At 39.5% G+C, this 20,357-nt stretch overlaps 2 protein-coding genes across 2 annotated transcripts in view; one reads left to right on the top strand and one right to left on the bottom strand.

The window, feature by feature from the left end:
* Nucleotides 1-20,357, bottom strand: part of LOC105921678 (NLR family CARD domain-containing protein 3) — a 1,041,521-nt gene that overhangs the window by 120,115 nt on the left and 901,049 nt on the right. The window lies entirely within an intron of this gene.
* Nucleotides 2,002-14,190, top strand: LOC105922983 (gastrula zinc finger protein XlCGF57.1). The gene is made up of 2 exons (XM_021314457.2): nucleotides 2,002-2,042; nucleotides 11,361-14,190. Coding segments are annotated over exons 1-2 (1,983 nt in total). The 5' UTR covers nucleotides 2,002-2,041; the 3' UTR covers nucleotides 13,343-14,190.

Raw genomic sequence — 20,357 nt, 5'->3', positions numbered from 1 at the left:
CCGATTAGGTTTGGAGATTTCCTTCTTCATGCTAACTGTGTGGATGGAGCTAAAGTTTAGGAGCCGTTTTCAGCAGCTGATGGATTCCTCCTCTTCATCACAACTCGTTGCAGGGTTTCCCCCAGAAAACTGGCTAAGCCTGCAGCTCTGCTTAGGAGGTGCTAATGCTAGCTTAGCATGTAGCATAGAGGTGCTAATGCTAGCTTAGCATGTAGCTTAGAGGTGCTAATGCTATGTATGTTAAATGCAAGTCGGTGAACCAATAAAATAAATACTGGGCCAGACAGCTAAAATCTCATTGCCATTGGAATACAAAATAATCCCATGTCAAAATAGCTAAAATTTTAAATTGTGTGCCATTAAATGCAAAAAAATAAAAATAAAATAAAATACAAATATTCAATAATTAATCAATCATGTATATTTCTATTTTGATATTTAACTGTTGTATGTTGGATGTTTTTATTTAAACCACTGATTTTAATCCTCCATTTTTCTTTAAGTCTTATTCTTTTATTTTTAACTATTACAAGTGCTATTTATTTCTCCACCCCTTTTACATCAAGATATATTTAAAATATTTTCTCCATAATGTTATTTTGAAAAATAATTTTATCGACCTTTTAATTCCGAAACATATTTTTCCGCCTCTAATTCCCTCTTGTCTGAGAGTCATTAGGAACATGGCCGCTCGTATTTTTAATTGCATTGTGTCTGACCACTGTTGCCGTGGCTACAATACTATGGGGATGGAGTGGTCAGCGTGATGTACAGTAGCTACGTTCACATGGACAAAAGTAATCAGAATAAAGGGCTGATTAGAATTTTAAAAAAAGTGTCATGTAAACAAGCCAGTTGGAATAATATGATTAGATCAAACTCAGTCGGAATAAAATTGTAATCCAAATGAGAGGGGCGGTTTATGCCAACTGATAATCTGATCAACGTGGATATAAACGCTTCTCAGGGTCAAGTATATGGCAACCTAACCCAAGTGTGCACGCGTGCCCGACATAAACGTGACACATTTCCGCATTGAAGAGTGGTGGAAATACGTTGGAAAGCAAAACTGCCAGAGCTCAAAAATGTTGTTTACTCAATAACGTTTCAACTGTAATTAGAACATCGTGCAAGTCCAGCCTGGGAGCTCGGAGGACAAAGAAACCCGTATGACACTGCTTTGTTTACATTTTTTGTTGTCTAGCAAATACGGAGTGAACACGTTCTTCTGTGTTTTTTTATTTATAGGGGAATTTGATAACAGCGCATGTCATAGTGGTTCTATTCTGAATAAAGTCAAGTGCATGCATATGCATATAAACGGTACAATCCAATTATTTAACCCAAATACATTTTAATCCAATCGGGAAATTTTGTGCATGTAAATATAGCTGTTGTTGGTGTAGAGTCAAACTTGAAGCTTTTGGCAGTTTGATCAGCTTTAGTCTCATCTGTTGACATTTTGGAGGAATCTCCTCCATGTTTGTAACAAACTCCAACAGGACTTCTTCTGGCTTTCTTCTCACCACTCACCCATAAAATTACCAGTTTTGGAAATGGACCAGAAAACTTGTCCTGTGGTCAGATTGTCCATAATCTACTAATGTTTTTAAAATAGATAATAACAGATGTAGAATTTAGCTGTTATTAAATGTTTTTAACAGAATAATTACATTAAATTCCACAACAGAAAGACACTAAAGTTATCGGTGATCATTTCTATTGTGAAACTGTCAGTTCCTGAGGTTCAGTTTTCTCTACACTGCTGATCAAATCTTTTTCTCTAAACTGAATCTTTCCCATGGTTGTAACATTGTAAAGATCTAGTTGTTGATAAAGCATGTGATGTGTTTCAGTGTTGGCTGCAGATGTTAAAGAAGAGGCTCCTGAAGAACAGAGTCCTGAGGGGGAGCAGCAGGAGTCAGAGCCCCTCCACATAAAGGAGGAACAGGAGGAACCCGGGGTCCGTCAGGAAGGAGAGCAGCTCCTTGTGAAGGAGGAGACTGATAGCAGCTTTCCATTAACTGCTGCTCCTATCAACAGTAAGGATTGCTTTACTTTGTTTCTGTGTCCTGTGTTGTAGCTAAAGGCCAAAACTCTCTGGATTCATCAGCTTCCTATCAGACTAAATGTCAGCTCAGTCTGACTCTACGTGCTCCCATCCTATTTCTTCAACCTCTGACTAGAGGCTCCAGTTCAGATCTCCTGACTCTCTAGGTCAAGTGTTCATGCTAGAGTCTGCTGGTCTGTGAGGAAACACAAAGCTGCTCTTGCTGCTGGAACAAACTCAGCCAGGATCCCAGTTTTCCTTTTTTATCTTCTGCACTTCTACTGTATATTAAAATGCTTTGTTTTTTGGTTTATTTGCACAAACTCTGAGCCTGTGTGAAAAACATTTGTACATTATGTACTACAGATCAGTTTACGATTTAACCATTTTAACCCGAAGCAGCTGCGTTTACCTTTGCTACCATGTCTCACTTCCTTTCACGTGCCTTTCTTGTTAAATTGCTGCGTAGGTCTGTGCGTGTTTGCAGGAAGTTACAAGCAGTCAGCGGTCAGCACAACTCCATTCACTTCAACGGGTTCTAACTGCAACGTACATCATTCAACTCTATGTTTTTGTCAGATTAGTGGTTAAATCGGATCTGGTAGATTTTCGGACCCTGGCAGCAATTGACATGCCATTGCCTGTCAATCAATCCTGGCGGCTGTCAGTTGCTCACCAATCAGGCCCTTACCTGCAGAAGCTGCTAGGCTTTTCCCTCCAACATGATCCCAGGAGGTTACACTATGAACACATTGAGGTCAGAGTGATGTTTTTTTCTCCACCAGTGAACAACGCGTACAGCTGGGAAAGTACAATTCAGACGAGCATTATCCCGATCGCTGGTAAGGTGATTATTCTTTTTTCCAAAACAGAGTCTAAAACATGGCTATGCAGTAGGGCTGCAACAACTAATCAATAAAATAGCTAAAAATTGATAATTAAAGGCGTTAATTTTGTTATCGGTTCGTTGTGTTGCGAGATTAATGTGTCACTCGCCATGTCGCGGAGTCGTTACTTCAGCTGCAGAGCTTCATCAATGCTGAGTGGCTGCAGAGCGACGTAAACGGTGCAGTGGAGGCAAGGCAAATTTATTTGTATAGTGCATTTCAGTACAAAGACAATGCAAAGTGCTTTACATGATTAAAACAGAATAAAAGTTGAAATAAAATGTAGAAACAAAATAAAACATGGGAAAAAAGAAACTAAAAACAGTTGGACTACAAAGTTTAACTAAAGATGTTTTAGTCATATCATGCTTTCAGGCCCAAACTTTTCATCAGGAAATCAAACTTTCCACCCTGGGGAAAAGATTGGAAACTTTTACCCTTTGACCCATTATACGGACATCTCTGCTTCCAGACCCTTTTTCTTCTTTTTTTAATGGTCCTTTGCGAGGTCAACCAACCAAATGAAAGGCTTCACACTTATTGGTCGTTCGAGTAATAATGAGAAAGAATTCTCCTTTTCTTGATAGAAGTCAGATGCTTTAAGCACACCTGCGGCTTTCACCTAGCACTGAATGCTGGAGGCGGTGTTTTCAAATACCACTTTTTTTTTTTTGTAGTAAATTCTACAAAAGGCAACACAGAGAAAATGGCTCAAACTAAGTCCTCAAAAGACAGGGAGCACTTTGTGCCTCACAAAACCTAAAAATAAGTAACGTGAGACTTGACATGGCACCTGAGCACCACGGCGATATAGGAACTGAAATAACATGGAGTCATTGATGAGGGCGATGGGAGCACCTGAAGCACTATAACTGAGCCTTAACGTTTGTCTGATAGCTAATTGGTCTATTGGCTTGTTAGCTACTTTATTCAAAGTAGAAACTCTAACATTGACAGAGTTGTTAAACTTCCTTAAAACAACAGCAAAAGTTTTGTACTTCTGCCCATGGAAAAAAAAAAAAAAAATATTGCAGTGGTGTGTTGGTTCTGTGTGTTCTGAGCGTCTAGAATGGACCCACGCCAGGTTCTGACAGTGGTTGAGGCTTTATTGCTTTCCTTAATTAAGCTACAGGCTCAGTATTTCATGCTGTTGCAAGTTAATCGAGAAATTTTTTTTTAGATCAACACTGATCGGACTATGGATCGGCGTAAACCACCCCTCTCAATCAGAATACAATTTCATTCTGATTGATTTATGATAATTGTTTAAGTTTTAGTTTATTGCTAAAGTTTGAGTAAAGGTACTTTATGGGAGAGAGGAAGAGGGTTCATAACTAACTTTTCAAGAATAAAGGGTCTTTATTGGTGTTACATAACTATAATGAAATTTTGGGTGAGACCCTCAGAATGATTAGACACGGACCCAAATTAAAAATAAGCGTCCTTAAAGGACATCTCAAAATGTGAAAGCCTCATAAGAAAATTTATATTTAACACCCTTTTTGACTCTTCAAGATTAGAAAAAAATTAGAAACGCTTAAAGATCAAAACATCCTTGGAAGAAAAATATGTACAAGTAAATGTAGCATGTAGTATTAGCATAAAGTGCAGCTTTGGCCAAAACAGTCTATGAAATAGACTTGTGGTCTATTTGATTGTCAGCAGGGAAGGTTTTTTTTTTTTGGTCTGGCTGCTTTATTTTTTGCTTAGGTGCACCAGCAAAAAATTCAGTTCAATTAAATTTTATTTTTATAGCTCCAATTTGCAACACATGTCATCTCAAGGCTTTTTTCAAAGTCAGACTCCATCAGATCCCAGTGTTGTAGTCAAGTCACTATGCCTCGAGTCCGAGTCCAGGTTCGAGTCACCAGTGTTCAAGTCCGAGTCAAGTCCAAGTCATTAAAAAAAAAATCCGAGTCGAGTCCGAGTCGAGTCCACTACTCATCCGAGTCAAGTCCGAGTCGAGTCACTATTGATCCAAGTTCGTTGTAGGAACATGCCGTGACGTGATGTATGACATGAAGCAGTAACATTCCATTGCACTAATAACTCTTTTGCTGTATGTTACCCTTGGTTTTACTCGGTAAAACTACCGCTTTTTCCAAGTCTAAGACGTCTCCTAACCATGGTTTTTAAACATTGTTGTTATGGAACGCGCAACAGCGACTCGAGGTACGCTGATAGGCCGCATATGAAGGATGTTAAAGCCGCAAGCGGCGTCGATCGGCCCTCGCAGCCAAGCGCACTCCGGCCTATTGGCCACCGCCGCGGCTCCGGCCGCCCGCCGGCCAGCACCGCGGTGGTGCCGGCCGGCGGGCGGGGTTCGCGCACCGCTGTTACGCATTTTCCTCGCCCGTCCACCGGGCGATTCCCACAAACGCGTTCGGCAGCCCTCCCCATGACTCACAACAAATCTGGTGTGGATCGGTCGATGCAGAGAGGAGATCCAGCCGTTGGATAATGATAATGCATTTGGCCACCGGACCGGACTAAATTGTTCGGCGGGCCGGAAAATTTATACCGATTCCTGGACGGTGACTACAAACAGAAAAAAAAAAAAAAACGGCCGATGACGCCATGAACGCAGAGCAGGAGAAAAACATCGACTTACCTTCCTATCAACTTGGCCAGTTTTCCAGTCTTTCTAAGACCTCGACACTCAAGCCATCGTTTGAGCTGAACGTTGGTATGTTGTTCCACAGTTCTACCAGTAAAATGGCCGCCTGGACATCCTCTTGTGAAAGTTTAACAGCTGTAAAGTCGGTCATATCCTTGTATCTGTTGCACGTGTAATGGCTGGTTGCTACATGCGCTCTCACACTGTTTGCCCTTCCTTAGCGGCAAGGGGCGTTGCTCATGAGATGCTGACGTCACGTGCGCGGTACGACAATTAGATATTAAAATCATACACCAAATAATATTCTAATGACATATTAAAATTATAGCCTAATGATATAAAAAAAAGTCGAGTCTTTTTCTCAATTTCCGAGTCAGAATGATCTGAATGTAGGAGTCCGAGTCCAAGTTCGAGTCATCAGTGCTCAAGTCCAAGTCAAGTCACGAGTCTCTAAATTTAGCTAATGACTCGGACTCGAGTTCGAGTCTCGGACTCGAGTACTACAACACTGTCAGATCCTCCAGGTTGGTGAGAAAGTTTCCTCTCTAAGGAAACCCAGCAGGTTGCATCAAGTCTCTCCAAGCAGCATTCACTCCTCCTGAAAGAGCGTAGAGCCACAGTGGACAGTCGTCTGCATTGTTGATGGCTTTGCAGCAATCCCTCATACTGAGCATGCATGAAGCGACAGTGGAGAGGAAAACTCCCCTTTAACAGGGAGGAGAACCTCCAGCAGAACCAGAACCAGGCTCAGTGTGAACGCTCATCTGCCTCCACCCACTGGGGCTTAGAGAAGACAGAGCAGAGACACAGAAAGCTCAGAAGCTCACATTGACCCAGGAGTACTTTCTATGTTAGAGAAGACAGAGCAGAGACACAGAAAGCACAGAAGCTCACATTGACCCAGGAGTACTTTCTATGTTAGATGGGTATCACAGCATCATTCCTGGGCAGAATATTTCTAATTTTGGTAATATTCCATAGGTGGAAAAAGTAAACATTGGAAACCTGTTTTATATGGGATTGAAATAACATGTCCTGGTCAAAAATAACACCAAAGATTAATTACTATAAGTAAGATATTTACTGTAAAATCAACCAAAATCATTCTCATTTATCTCCTGGGATGGAAGTAACATTCCCTACAAACTATTAGTCCTGTCCATCAACAATGTCTCTGTCACGTTTTTCTCCTTTCAAACCTAGAGGTACGGTCTGGAACAGCTTTGGTTCAGAGTGGAGCCCGTATTTACTTCCTGGTTTCTGAGCCAATCACCTGAGAGTTCTCAAAGCAGAACGCAACATTCGGTATTTTACTTTGGTAAAAGAGCAGCAGCCTGCTAACATGGAAGCCAGACCAGAACTATAACTGAGTACAACATTATAAATCTATCCTGTGTGAATAAAAATTCAGTACAGTTTCAAAGCAACAACGGACCGTTAAGTAAATGCGGTCTCCGTGAAAGGCATTGTGTATGTGTTCTGATTTTAACCACTAGGTGTCATTCTTACTTGTTCCTTTAAGTTAGCTATGAACAGTATTGTGGTCTCCCAATGTCTCATCCTACCTCTTTCAAAAGCACTTGATGGGATAATCCTTTATCGATAGGATTGTCTTGCTTTGCATGAGTAGGTTGTACCTGTTGGTGACCTTGCCTTTCTGAACAATCAAACTCCTTGATTTTTCTGGGTTTGCATTTCATTCTTGCCCAAGTTGCAACCTTTTCTAGCCGTGTTAGGACCATCTTGCCTGTACCTGGGGATCCATGTAGCCCCTAATTGCAGGTCACCAGACCCATCATTGGCCCTCTGGTACGCTCTGTAGGATATGTCACTAAGGCATGGAGCTGAACCTGGTCTTGCCTTTTTAACTACTTTCTGGACCTCCTTGCAGGTTGATTCACTGGTGTTAAGCATGAAATTGGGAGATTCTGCTTCCCCAGACTTGTGCAATAATCTTAAAATGTTTAAATATGGACGCACTTAACCTAGCGGAATGTCCAGAATGATATAGTTAATTGTCTTGTTGGAGAACCTGTCATTCCTTTGTTGAGTTGTTTTGTTCTTTTGGTTCAGTGTTTTACTTTTAGTGATTCATGTTGTCACGTGTTCCTGGCTATACTCCTAATTACTGTCCCACAGTCTGGATTCCTTGTAAAGGTGCTATTTAAGGGAAAGTCTGGCACCAAGGCTGTTAAGCCTTGAAAAGGCTCCTGAATGTTTGTGTAGCTTCGAGCTGGATGATATGTCCAAAACGTTTATCACTATATACTTCTTAATTAGGTCAATACAATATCTTTACAATATCTAAACAAAATTAGAACCTCAGACTGTCAAGAAAGTACAGATTTCTGTACAAACTATGACAAATATTTTGCCATGTTTTATTGACTTCACGTCTGGATTACTGCAACTCTCTTTTAATCGGAGTTACACAGGCCTCCCTCTTACGATTACAGCTGGTGCAAAATGCTGCTGCACAATTCACAAGGTAAACTAAAGCACATAACTCCAATTTTGGCAAAGGCAAATGTATTTATATAGCACAATTCAGTACAAAGACAATGCAAAGTGCTTTACATGATTAAAATATAGCAAAATAAAAACAAGTAGGAGATAGAAAATAGAATAAAAGCACGTAGGGATAGAATGTAGAAACAAAGAAGAACATTAAAAACAGTAGAACAGTTTAACTAGAACGGTCAAAGGCAATTTTAAACAGATGTGTTTTTAATCTTGATTTAAAAGAACTCAGGCTTTCCGCATCCCTTCATTAGCTTCCTTTTCAGTTTTAAATTGCTGACATTTTAAAATTCTTTTGTTTGTTTTTAAGTCTTTGAATGGTCTCAGTGCTTCTTATTTGTCTGAACTATTGCACCTGAATATGCCATCACATGCTCTTCAATCATCTGACCAGACGTTTTTATCTTTTAGCAGACCCATTCCAGTTTCCCAAGTGAGAAGCACGTCCGTGTGTGTGTGTGTGTGTGTGTGTGTGTAATTGTGTGTGTGCGTGCTTGCGTGCGTGTGTGCGTGTGTGCGTGCGTGTGTGTGTGTGTGGTCATTCATGGGCCCATGAATGACCAGCCATAGTGTTAGATATGTATGTTATCAGTAGTTCAGTAGAGCACTGTTCTAGGTCACAGAAGGTCATGGAAGGGGGCGGGCGGGTAGAGCGTCTTGTTTGAATAACATCCAGGAGAGTTTGAGATACCAGCCTCCAAGGCCAGCATCGGGGAGCCGATTCACATAAGGAAATTGTATTGTTTCAGGCTGACTGAATTTCCATCAGGCTCCAAGTCTTTGTTGACTGTCTTTTTGGCAAGTCCTGAACAGCCAAATTTGTTGGTCTTTATTGTTGTTCTTTGTTTTTATATTTGTACAGCACCTCGGTCAGCTGCTATGTTGTATTTTAAGTGCTTTACAAATAAGTATGGTATAAAATTATTCTAAAACTCCAATATAACGTTTTTGAAATATTTGTTTTCAAAAAAAATAAAATGCATAAAACTCAGAATTTCAGTCATTGACAAATGCTGTAATCATAGACTGTAATTTATTTTGAAATATTGGAAATGTCATATCACTTTTACTGACTAAAGTTATATCGCAATATATATTGATAATTAATTATTGTCCACCCCTGGTGTGGCTCAGGTATGTTGAGGTGGTGGTACTTTCTGACCAGGTTTTCTTGTTGGAACAGTGTAGCTTGGCAGGCTATCCAAAGGCTTCTCATCCAGATTCTTGTGGATTTAATTGGTTTGTTTTACCTGAGTTGGATAGTTTGTGGCGCTTTGCATGTTAACATATTTACAACCATCTCTGGATCTAAATTCAAAAGTGAAAAGTCAAGACAAGCTGTTTTTTAAACTACCTGGCATTACAGTTTCTCTTTTGCTGTTTATCTTAGATTGGATTAATAGGGGGATTCAGGTAAAATATGCAATTGTTTGCCATATAAATGTTGCAACTTTCACATCAGAGTAGAAAGATTTAAGGCATGAGATGCCAAAATACTGATTAGAGTGAAGAATTCAGTAACTTTATTTTCTAAGCAGAGCAGATAATATTATTCAGAGCTATTAGCTCAAAGGGAGGCTGAAAGTTGAAGTCAAATAATAGGGTGTTTTCAGCTGACGTCACGCTCACGTGACTACTCTGCGCGTCCGCCATATTGGGTGGCAGTCGTTTCGCACCGTTGACCCGCATTGCATTACGCCTTAGGCAGTATTGTAAGTGAACAATGGTGAAAACGTGTTTAATGGTTGGTTGCACGGCCCGTGGAGGTGGAGATCAACGCTCTTTCTATCGCCTACCAGCCGTAATAGTGAATCAGTGTGAAAAAACAAAACAGCTGTCTGAACAACGCCGTCACCTATGGCTGACACGGATATCCAGGTCCGATTTGGACGGTGTTAAGCTGGAATACGCCAGAGTCTGCGGTGCTCACTTTGTCACAGGTAATTAACTGTTAAGTATTTAAAACATATAAGAAGAATATATTAATAATAGGGCTTGGGCGTTATGACTTATTACTTTCCGCGGCTGCCGTGTTGACTGCCTCCGCCGCCTCTACTGCCTATTACTACCGCATACTGTACTCCCTCTCTCAGCCGTGTTTTAATTTGATTAATTTCACCTTAACTTGATTTCAACCATGGTAAACCGTTGCTGTATTGTGGGCTGTAACAGCGCAACACATGATCGCCATGGGAAAAACATAGAAACGGATTAATTTTCCACCGCTTTCCTGCCTGGAGGCGCAACCACGGAGAACAACTGTTAGAGATAACAAAGAGTCGTCGGCTCGCTTGGATCGCGGCTGTAAGTCGACCGAACATAACTTTCCACAGTATCCCGATGTCAATGAGAGTGTGTTCTAAACCTTTGAAACACATAGCAGCAAGTTAAAAGTACATTACATGCGCGAGTGGTTGTTAGCGCTAATGGTTAGCATGTGCCAGAGCCCGTCTGAGCGCAGCTTACCTTTGAACGAGTTGCTGTGTTCCCACTGTTTGCTGGCTTTATGATCTGCAGCTCCTACCGGCGCCAATACGGTAAATACAACTTAATTTTGCGCTGGTCATTGTTCTGCTTAAATAATTAAAGCCGCGAGCGGCGTCGATCGGCCCAGAGCCCGTCCGCCCTGCGGCGGGCGGTGCGCCTTCGCGCACCGCCGGCCGCCGGCCGCCAGCCACCGCAGAAGCATGCGACACATTTGCGTCGGATTGTTTACATTTTTACCATCTTATTAAAACTCACCCGTCCACGTATGATGGCGATTTCCTTGATGTACATAACCAGATGTGAACTGGTTGTGAGCCTTTAGACCCTTGTAAGCTCTCATTTCCTCAAGAGTGTGCAGAGGGTTTTCACCGAACACCAGGTAATGCACTATGTCGCTGTGCTCTACATTTGGCCAATCATCTGGATTACGGCTAAACAAGGCACCGTGGAGGGCATAGGGGTCCATATGGTCGATCACGGAACATTTCCTCAGATATACGTCCTTATCTGGTCGCTCTAGCGTGCTGGCGTACTTATCCATTCGCGATACGATAATACGTGTAGGACAACGAGAGATAAGGAAGTGTGCCACCCAATATGGCGGACCGGAAGTTGGCCAGTGACGTCAGTGAAAACACCCTATTAACAGCAGTTAAAGGTATTTAAAGTGAGGGCAGATCTTATTTTCACCTACCATTAACTGAGAATATTTAGCAGTTTTTTTCTTTTGTTCTAATCTTTACCATAGTTGTACCGTTGTCAAGATATGCTTGGTCATAATGCATGTAATGTGTTTCAGTGTTGCCTGGTGATTTCAAAGAAGAGGTCCCTGAAGAACAGAATCCTGATGTTGACCAGCAGGAGCTGGAGCTTCTGCACACAAAGGAGGAAAGTGAAAGAATGTGGGCCAGCCAGGAAGGAGAGCAACTGAATTTGAAGGAGAATGAAGATACTAGGTTTCCATTAACTGTTGTTTATGTGAGTGAAGAGGTTGAAGAGAAACCATCTAGCATTTCAGTTGACCATATAAAATTGAAAATTAAAGAGGATGACTTAAATTTGGATTCAATGAAAAAAGTTCTCTTAAGTAGCAGAAATATTAACTGGAAAAAAAATCTAAAGACAAACATAACAATCCACACCGGGGAAAAATCCTTTGGTTGTGATACTTGCGGAAAAACATTTTACAAAAAGTCACTTTTAAAAAAGCACATTAGGATCCACACGGGAGAGAAGCCTTTTGGTTGTGATGCATGTGGGAGAAGATTTTTGAATAAGTCAGATTTAAAAAAGCACACAAGAATCCATACAGGAGAGAAACCTTTTGGTTGTGATGATTGTGGTAAAAGATTTTCCACAAAGTTAAGTTTAAATTTCCACATGGCAGACCACACTGGTCAGAAACCCCTTGATTGTGATGTTTGTGGGAAAAGTTTTACCCTCACCTCACGTTTTAAGAAACACAGGAGAATGCACAAGGGAGAGAAACTCTTTGGTTGTGAGGCATGTGGTAAAAAATGTTCTTCAAAGGCTGCCTTGGGTAATCACATGAGAATACACATGGAAGATAAACCTTTTGCTTGTGATGCATGTGATAAGATGTGTTCCTCAAAGTCAGATTTTAATATACATAAGAGAATACACAGAGAGAAACTATTTGGCTGTGATTCTTGTGACAAAAGGTTTTTTTCAAACTCACATTTAATAAGACACACAAGAATTCACACCGGAGAGAAACCATTTGATTGTAATGCATGTGGGAGAAGTTTTTCCTGTAAGTCACATTTAAAAACACACACAAGAATCCACACGGGAGAGAAACATTTTGGATGTGATGTTTGTGGTATAAGATGTTCTTCAAAGTGGGAAATAACCAAACATATGAGAATCCATACAGGAGAGAAACCCTTTGCTTGCGATGCATGTGGTAAAGGATGTTCATCAAAGTCAGAGTTAAACAGTCACATAAGAATCCACACAGGAGAAAAGCCATTTGGTTGTGATGTATGTGGTAAAAGATTTTCCACAAAGTCAGCCTTAAATACTCATATGAGACTGCACACAGGAGAGAAACCTTTTGTGTGTTATGTTTGTGGGAAAACATTTATCACAAAAATGAATTTAGACATACACATGACAAACCACACAGGAGATAAACCGTTTGGTTGTGATGCATGTGGTAAAAACTTTTCCACAAAGTCAGCCTTAAATACACATATGAGAATCCACACGGGAGAAAAATCTTTCTCTTGTGATGCTTGTGGTAAAAGATATTCCTCAAAGTCGCATTTAAACAGACACATTATAATCCATACAGGAGAAAAACCCTTTTGCTGTGATGAATGTGATAAAAACTTTTACTCAAAGTCAGACCTTAACAAACACATTAGAATTCACACAGGAGAGAAACCTTTTGGTTGTGATGCTTGTGGTAAAAGATTTTCCCACAAGTCACGTTTAAAAAAACATATTGGAATCCACACTGGAGAGAAACCCTTTGGTTGTGATGCATGTGGTAAAACATTTTACTCAAAGTCAGACTTGAACAAACACGTTAGAATCCACACGGGAGAGAAACCTTTTTGTTGTGATGCTTGTGGTAAAAGATTTTCCTTCAAGTCATATTTAAAAACACATATTAGAATTCATACAGGAGAGAAACCCTTTGCCTGTGATGCTTGCGGGAAAGGATTTTTCCACAAGTCACGTTTAAAGACACACAGTAGAAGCCACACAGGAGAGAAACCATTTGGTTCTGAGGTGTGTGTAAAAGTCAAGTAAATTGGTTACACACCAAATCACCAAAGAAAAACAAGCTAATTTAATGTGCATTCTAAGGCACCAGAAAATTAACGTATCAGCAGAGTTTCCACACCATATTATAACCCCACCACCACCACCAGCCTAAGCGTTGTTTGTTTATTTGAAATGCCTCAATGTTTGTGAGCGACATAAAATGGTCAAAGTTCCCGTCCGGGAGAAAACCTCCCGGTGTAAATAAGCTAATGCGCTAGCTGCTGTTAGTTTGATGCACACTACCTTCATGCAGCGCCCCTCTTTCTTTCATGATGCAACACTCCACATGCTTCCACCATGCCACCCCCTCCTTCCCACTCCACCTTCTGCAACCCACCTTGACACCTACCGCCAGCATTACCCCATTGTCTCGGGGAAACCCTGCAGAGTATGACACAGCTATTAATAATTTTAAGCACATTTCATTTAAAATGAAATATTAAATTGAACAAAGGAAAATGGCAGCTTATTTACTCAACAATGTGAGAAACTACTATAATAAATGTATAGACAATGTCTTGGAGTAGTTATGGCATATGCAAGTGTACATCAGCATCTTAGAGACTACTGATAGTCAGATAATAAATTAAATATTCAGTTAAACAGAGGAAATGCAACCAGTTCACACAACAATGTGAGAAAAATATCTAATATGCATGATTTTACTAGAAACATCCAGAGTAGCATAAACCGTGTGCAGATGTACATCAGGGTTCGCAGTGTTGTATTCGCTGTATTGCCAGGCATGTTTGGATATTTTGCATTCTGCTTTCACAGTTTGATATGAGGATAATTTTGAGGCCTAATAAAGATGAATTTGTTCAAGTCTTTTATTCCTGGTGTTTCATTTTTGCCTTTGTACATATGTGAATTACAGTAAATTTCTAGAATTTAACTAATTTTACTTTGGGAGTCTAAAAATACCACAACTGAGACATACACCATCTAGTGGTTGTGTCGTCTGTTGACACCCAGCAGAGTTTGGACAAATATATTTTGGTGATGAAGTAATATAACATTGTAATAATAAAAAGTGTGTGTGTGTGTGTGTGTGTGTGTGTGTGTGTGTGTGTGTTTAGACCATGTTGTTTGGGACCTCCAGCATGCAGCTGCATGTCTGGGATGTTGGTCTCCTTATAAATATACTTTCTGGCTAAGTTTACCATATCTGTATTTTTTTAGTTTATAGTACTGAAGTCATAACATACATAAAACCTTAATTATAAAACCCTACGGTAGGATTTATCATTATCTTAAAATTGGGCTGGACCACTTCGATCTCCAAAAGGCAGTCATTAATAGATACAAGACCATTACTAAAGGCAGCATTTAGTTCTTGGAAAATATTTCCCCTGAAGCCTTAGTTTGGAGGTCTTTGGTGGTCGGCATGGATCTATGACTGTTAATGAACTTTCCACCTGAACTGGATCCATAGAAAGGGTATCATCAAGGTCATAAATGCCATCATAAAGACAAGCACCTCCAATCTCCATCTCTTCATCATCTGAGACTGATGCCTGTGCTATAATAATGAGGTCTTCCTCTTCATTCATGCCATGCTCTATTGATGGGTAGGTTACAGAATCATAAGATACACTGGCAGAGGTTGCTGTATAGGCAGCATCATTTGTTTTATCTGAGAAAGCAGTCACTTGTTTTGCTTGTGGTATGCATTTTTTGATTTGATATGTGAGGAAGAAGCACTCAATGTTTTACTTGTGTCTCTTTCATTTTTTTACATCACAAATACAATCTTAACATCTGAACTTTTCGCTTCTCTTACTGCTGAGCTAATGTGGTCCCTGGATTTAGCTCTTCCTCTGTAAAGTCACACAGTGAAATTAAGTTCACTAAAACCTCCAGGTTTACTTTTTTAATTTGGAAAAAAAAGTTATTTCCCGTATTCCAACAGCTGTGCCATTGGGGTAGTCTCTGGTGCCTTCAAATGTCTGGTACCCCCTCCTCTTCTCTCTTTTACCTGAATAAGATGGCCACTGACTTCTTCAAAAAGACCCATTTGAAAAGCAAGCTCAGTTTTTACAGCTTTCAGTTACCAGACAGCTTACCAGCCTGCCTCGGTGCTCAGGGAAGCTATCACATTATACATGTCAGTTTAAATAATAATACATATGATATAGCAATGGTATCAAGGTGTTACTCTATTGTATCTGCTACACTATGTTCATTGGTTGTGCTGTTCTTTTTGCATCTCTCTTTCCAGGTGATGAAGCAGACTGAAGACGTTTTATCATTCTTTCCCTTTTATCTCCTCTTTCTTTCACCTCTTCTCTTTCTTTCTTTTTCTCTTCTTGTTCTTCCTTTACTCCCCTACTTTCCCATTGTAGTGTCCACATAATTTGAAATTCTCCCTGCAGGAATCACAAAAAAAATATTCACATGCATAAATCAAGCAGAGCACTATGGCGAAACCTGATTGCTCCACTTGGGAAAGTAAAATCTGTCGAGCTCTATTTGGCATTAAGACATCAATTCTTATTGCCACATTGCTAGACAGGACACTGGGGTGGGGGAGGGGGATCTTTGTCTTGCTTTGTGTGCTATGATTGTGAGATAAAATTAACAATGGACTAAACAAAAATTTGAATATACAGTTATGTAAGTGAACAATTAACTCTAACCAAGTATCCTTTGATCAGTGTCCTCTTGACAAGTTTAAGTGTTGCCACACCTGCACACAGCTAAGTTTACATTTACTAAAGTACAGTGCAGAAAGTGTGCAGTACTCACATTGGTACAGTGGCCAGAGTCTATGAAAAAAGGGAAAACAAACAAAAAAAACCAGCATGCCACTAAAAAAATGGATATCACTGTTGTAATTCAGCAGGGGTGAGAGCGTATTTCACATTACAACAACTCTCTGTTCCTGAAGGATGAAATGTGGGGTTAAAAAGAAGAGCAAAATTTACTTTTTTGGTGTTTTTATGTTCTTAAAGACTAGTGCCTTAAATCGACAAAAAGATATTTTCCAAGAACATTATCAACAAGCTGGGTGATGTATTTGTTCATGAAGTCAGAATGAAGCTACGCATACCTCAAAATACAGTGGAAGCAATACAAATGACATAAAGCATTGAAAACAACTGCTGAGACATCCACAAACCTAGAAATGCATTATTTTTTTTTAAATGGATACAAAGCGCCAAGTCATTAGCAATTTGGGCTGTGTGGATCTGTCTATTAAATGAGTTATACCATGTTCTTAGGCTTAGGAAGGTCATGTACCTTCCATTCAATCTCCTCCCCCCTTTGTCACCTGGTGCAATGACAACTTCTTGGACCTAAATGTCTCTAAAAGTAAAGAACCTGTTCTAGACTTTAGCCAAGGAGGCAAAAAGCCAGTACCATCAATGAAGAAGAAGTTCAAATTGTCAAGAACAACAAATACTTAGGAACCGTGTTTGACGACAAATTGAAATTCGATGTGAACACGGTTATCACAAAAAAAGTACAGCAGCGATGACTCTGTTCTTTTGGTGTTAATGAGAAGATTCTTAGAGTTTGGTATTGTTCCCACATCGAAAGTCTTCTCACCTTTTATTTTATCTCTTGGTTTGGTTGTTTGTCTGTGAGAGACAAAAGCAACCTGAACAGCATTGTTAAAGTGGGCTCTAGAATTATCTGCGTTCGTCAAAGAGACTCTGGGAGAGCCGGGTCTCTAACAAGGCGGGTCAGATCATAGACTTGGATAATAGGCATGACTTATCCTCATGTTTTAGTTTAAAGCCCTCAGGTTGGCGTTATTAGATGCCTATGATCAAAACTACTCGTTATTCTAAATCTTTTATACCTACAGCAATTAGGTTCTTTAACTTAAATTAAGTGTCTTGCTTGCAGTTCTGACCATTGTGTATGAAAGGTTGTATCACATACTTGTCTGCTTGTCTGTTTTTCTATGTATGTCTGGCCTGGTTCGCCGCAATGAATTGCCCTTCATGGGCCCTTTATAAACTTATTCTGTTTCTGATTCTGGTTCAAGCTGCCAATCATGGTCTCAATGCCCTTGCAAGAATTCCTGGAAATCTGGATCCATTCTAGCAGATACATAATATTCTGTTAGGCAACTAATAACAAAAATAACAACAACAACAATAATAACTGCCATTTAGAATCTTTAAAGTAGAATTTAAGTCACAATATCCTGGTGGTTTAAACTAAATCTAAGACTGAACACATTCACTTTCTATTTATTTATTCCCATGGAACTTCCTCTAATGACGCACCGATTAATCACAGCAGCAACAAATAAACAAAATAAAGCATGCTGACAGCTAGTTCAATTTGAAACTGTAAGCAAACTACATAACAGGTTTTGTGAACTTTGTCTTTGTTGTTTAACATTAGTTTTGTATAAGTAAAATAAAATATTACTTATACTAGAAGGATTAAGCTTATGAATTTTACATTAAGGGTGACATTTTCATGTCCTCTCAGGTAGGAACATGTCTGTGTAATATGAAACAAATGTGTCCAAATTCACAGGAGTTATGCTGAGGAACAAACAGAAAAAATCCTCGCTATATTAATTTGTTCCCATGTTTTGAGAGCGGAACAAGATATTTCAGACGGCTGAAAAATGTGGTTTTTCATTGATAATCCAAAAAATGTCTTTTTAAAAGAGAGGAAATATGTTCTCACACTTTAGTGACACTTTGACAGAGGAATATGTAAAGTACTTTTACAGACATAAACAATCACGGTTTAGCCACAAGAACTATCACTAATCCTGTATTTTGTTGTTTTACATTAGAATCCACATTTTACCAAAATAATAAGCTACACTCATCTTTTCAGGAAGCCGTTTTCGTGTCCAGCAGCATGAGCTTCCATCTTTCATATCAATAATACCAAGTTATAGACATACATCTATTGGAAAACAATGTTTGATGACTGACTGATATCCATCAGGTTAATGACTCAGTGAAGACTTTGATTCTCTCTACAATTAAAAAACAAACACCAAAAGACAAGTTTACTTTTTAATTTGTTTTTTTTTTTGTTTTACACAAGTACAACATGTCATGGTTTTGTGTCTTTTTACCAACAAAATAATGAGAAATCCTGAGAAGGGTGTAGGATCAGCCTCTGGTTTCCTTGCATTGAGCTCAGACCGCCCCAAGATGGCGGCCGTTATTTATGCCCGGCAACAGACAATGCGGGGTCTACTGTTTATATGTCCATGGTTATGACATAGACATAATACAAGAGTAGACCCCGCATTGACTGTCGCCGCGCAGGAATTACGGCTGCCATCTTGGGGCGGTCGACTTGCTACCCAATCCTGCTGATTTAAGATGAACACACTAATGATGCCTCAGCACTGTGCGGCTCATTTTTGTTTAAATCGAGGGACTATTTACATCAGGGCTCGAGGGATAACTTTTCACAAGTAAGATGAATAGATATCGTTTATATTTTTGATTAGAATGTGATTTTTCTAAAATTAGGCAGAGAGATACAGGTCTACACGTCCAAGTCTTTGTGACTTAGTCTCTCCAAAACCGCATCTGCTCCGTGAAGGCATCAGAGCTTTGTTAGACATTAGTGAATAAACAGCATATATATATATATATATATATATATATATATATATATATATATATATATATATATATATATATATATATATATATATATATATATATATATATATAGAGAGAGAGAGAGAGAGAGAGAGAGAGAGAGAGAGAGCGAGAAATTGCAAAAACAGATAACTCCGTTTTTATACATAAAAAAAACATACTTTTTATTATTTAATTAAAGTGATACCAGTCAAACTAACCTACCTGATGAATTTGATCAAGTAAGAGTGACATAACAACATAATGGCATCTCAAAAATACACCTTCATTAAAAGGACCCCCCCCCCCCCCCCCCCCCCCACACACACACACACACGCGCGCGCGCGCGCGCGCACGCACGCACTTACATTTTTGTTTATTTGGCTAAAAACGGAGTTATCTGTTTTTGCAAATGAACTCTTCAGTGAACCCTCGCTATTTCGCGGTTCACCTTTCACGTTCTCGCTGCTTCACGGATTTGCATTGATGAGCCGTTCCAGTTCTCAAACATAATCGATGGTGGCATGTCGGTTTATTTCCAAAAATGAGAATCTTCACCAGCATGTCGGTTTATAAGATTCTTTTTGCCCAGAAGAACAACAACTACCGATAACTATGTTCTTCTCCCGAAAAAAACACACCTGCACCGCGGGCTTTAGAAGAAAAAAATGCTACAGAGCGGAGTCAGGATGCAGCGGCTCAGTCAGAAGAGCAGTGAAATACACGAGTCACAACTTGTCCTACTGTACTTTGTATTTTTGTTTTCATAATCATTTTTAATTTTCTCCCGTTCTAATACAATGACTCGGGTCGCGGTGGGGCGGTGCTGATCTCCGCAATAAGCATTCAGTTCGTATTGATGATCAAATTATTTTACAGCACAGTAGTTTTTTTGTAAAATAAATAAATAAATAAATAAAACGTTTATACAGTACTGTTATTTGTTAAACAAATGTTAGGCCTGTAAAAAGGTTTTGTTCTTTGGTTTCAATGTACTATGGAGTATTTTTTATATATATATATATATATGCTTGTGTATACTGTAACTGTGTTTTTGTATATAGTAATAACAAAAAATTATTAAAGTGAATGAGTGGCTGTGTTTTGCAGCATACATAGATTCTGTCAGAATATTCAATTACATTTAACCACACTAAGAACATTTAAATGCACTGAACCATTTGTTATAATAGCTATAGCTTTAAAGTTTTCAGAAAAAAAACAATAATAATCAGCGAGTATAGTTGACTTAAATTGCTTCTGCACCTGGTTAACACGTTACACTGAGCGGAGTTCTCGACCGCCCCAAGATGGCGCCCCTAAATCTCGTCCGCGCCTATAGGCGAGAGCGGTCGATGCGGGGTCTACTCTTTATATATGTCTATGGGTTATGACACCTGGCTTCCCAAGTTGATCACTT

This window comes from Fundulus heteroclitus, chromosome 24 (assembly GCF_011125445.2).
Source record: "Fundulus heteroclitus isolate FHET01 chromosome 24, MU-UCD_Fhet_4.1, whole genome shotgun sequence".
In the NCBI taxonomy this organism is placed as follows: domain Eukaryota; kingdom Metazoa; phylum Chordata; class Actinopteri; order Cyprinodontiformes; family Fundulidae; genus Fundulus; species Fundulus heteroclitus.
This window is presented reverse-complemented; position numbering and strand designations above follow the sequence as displayed.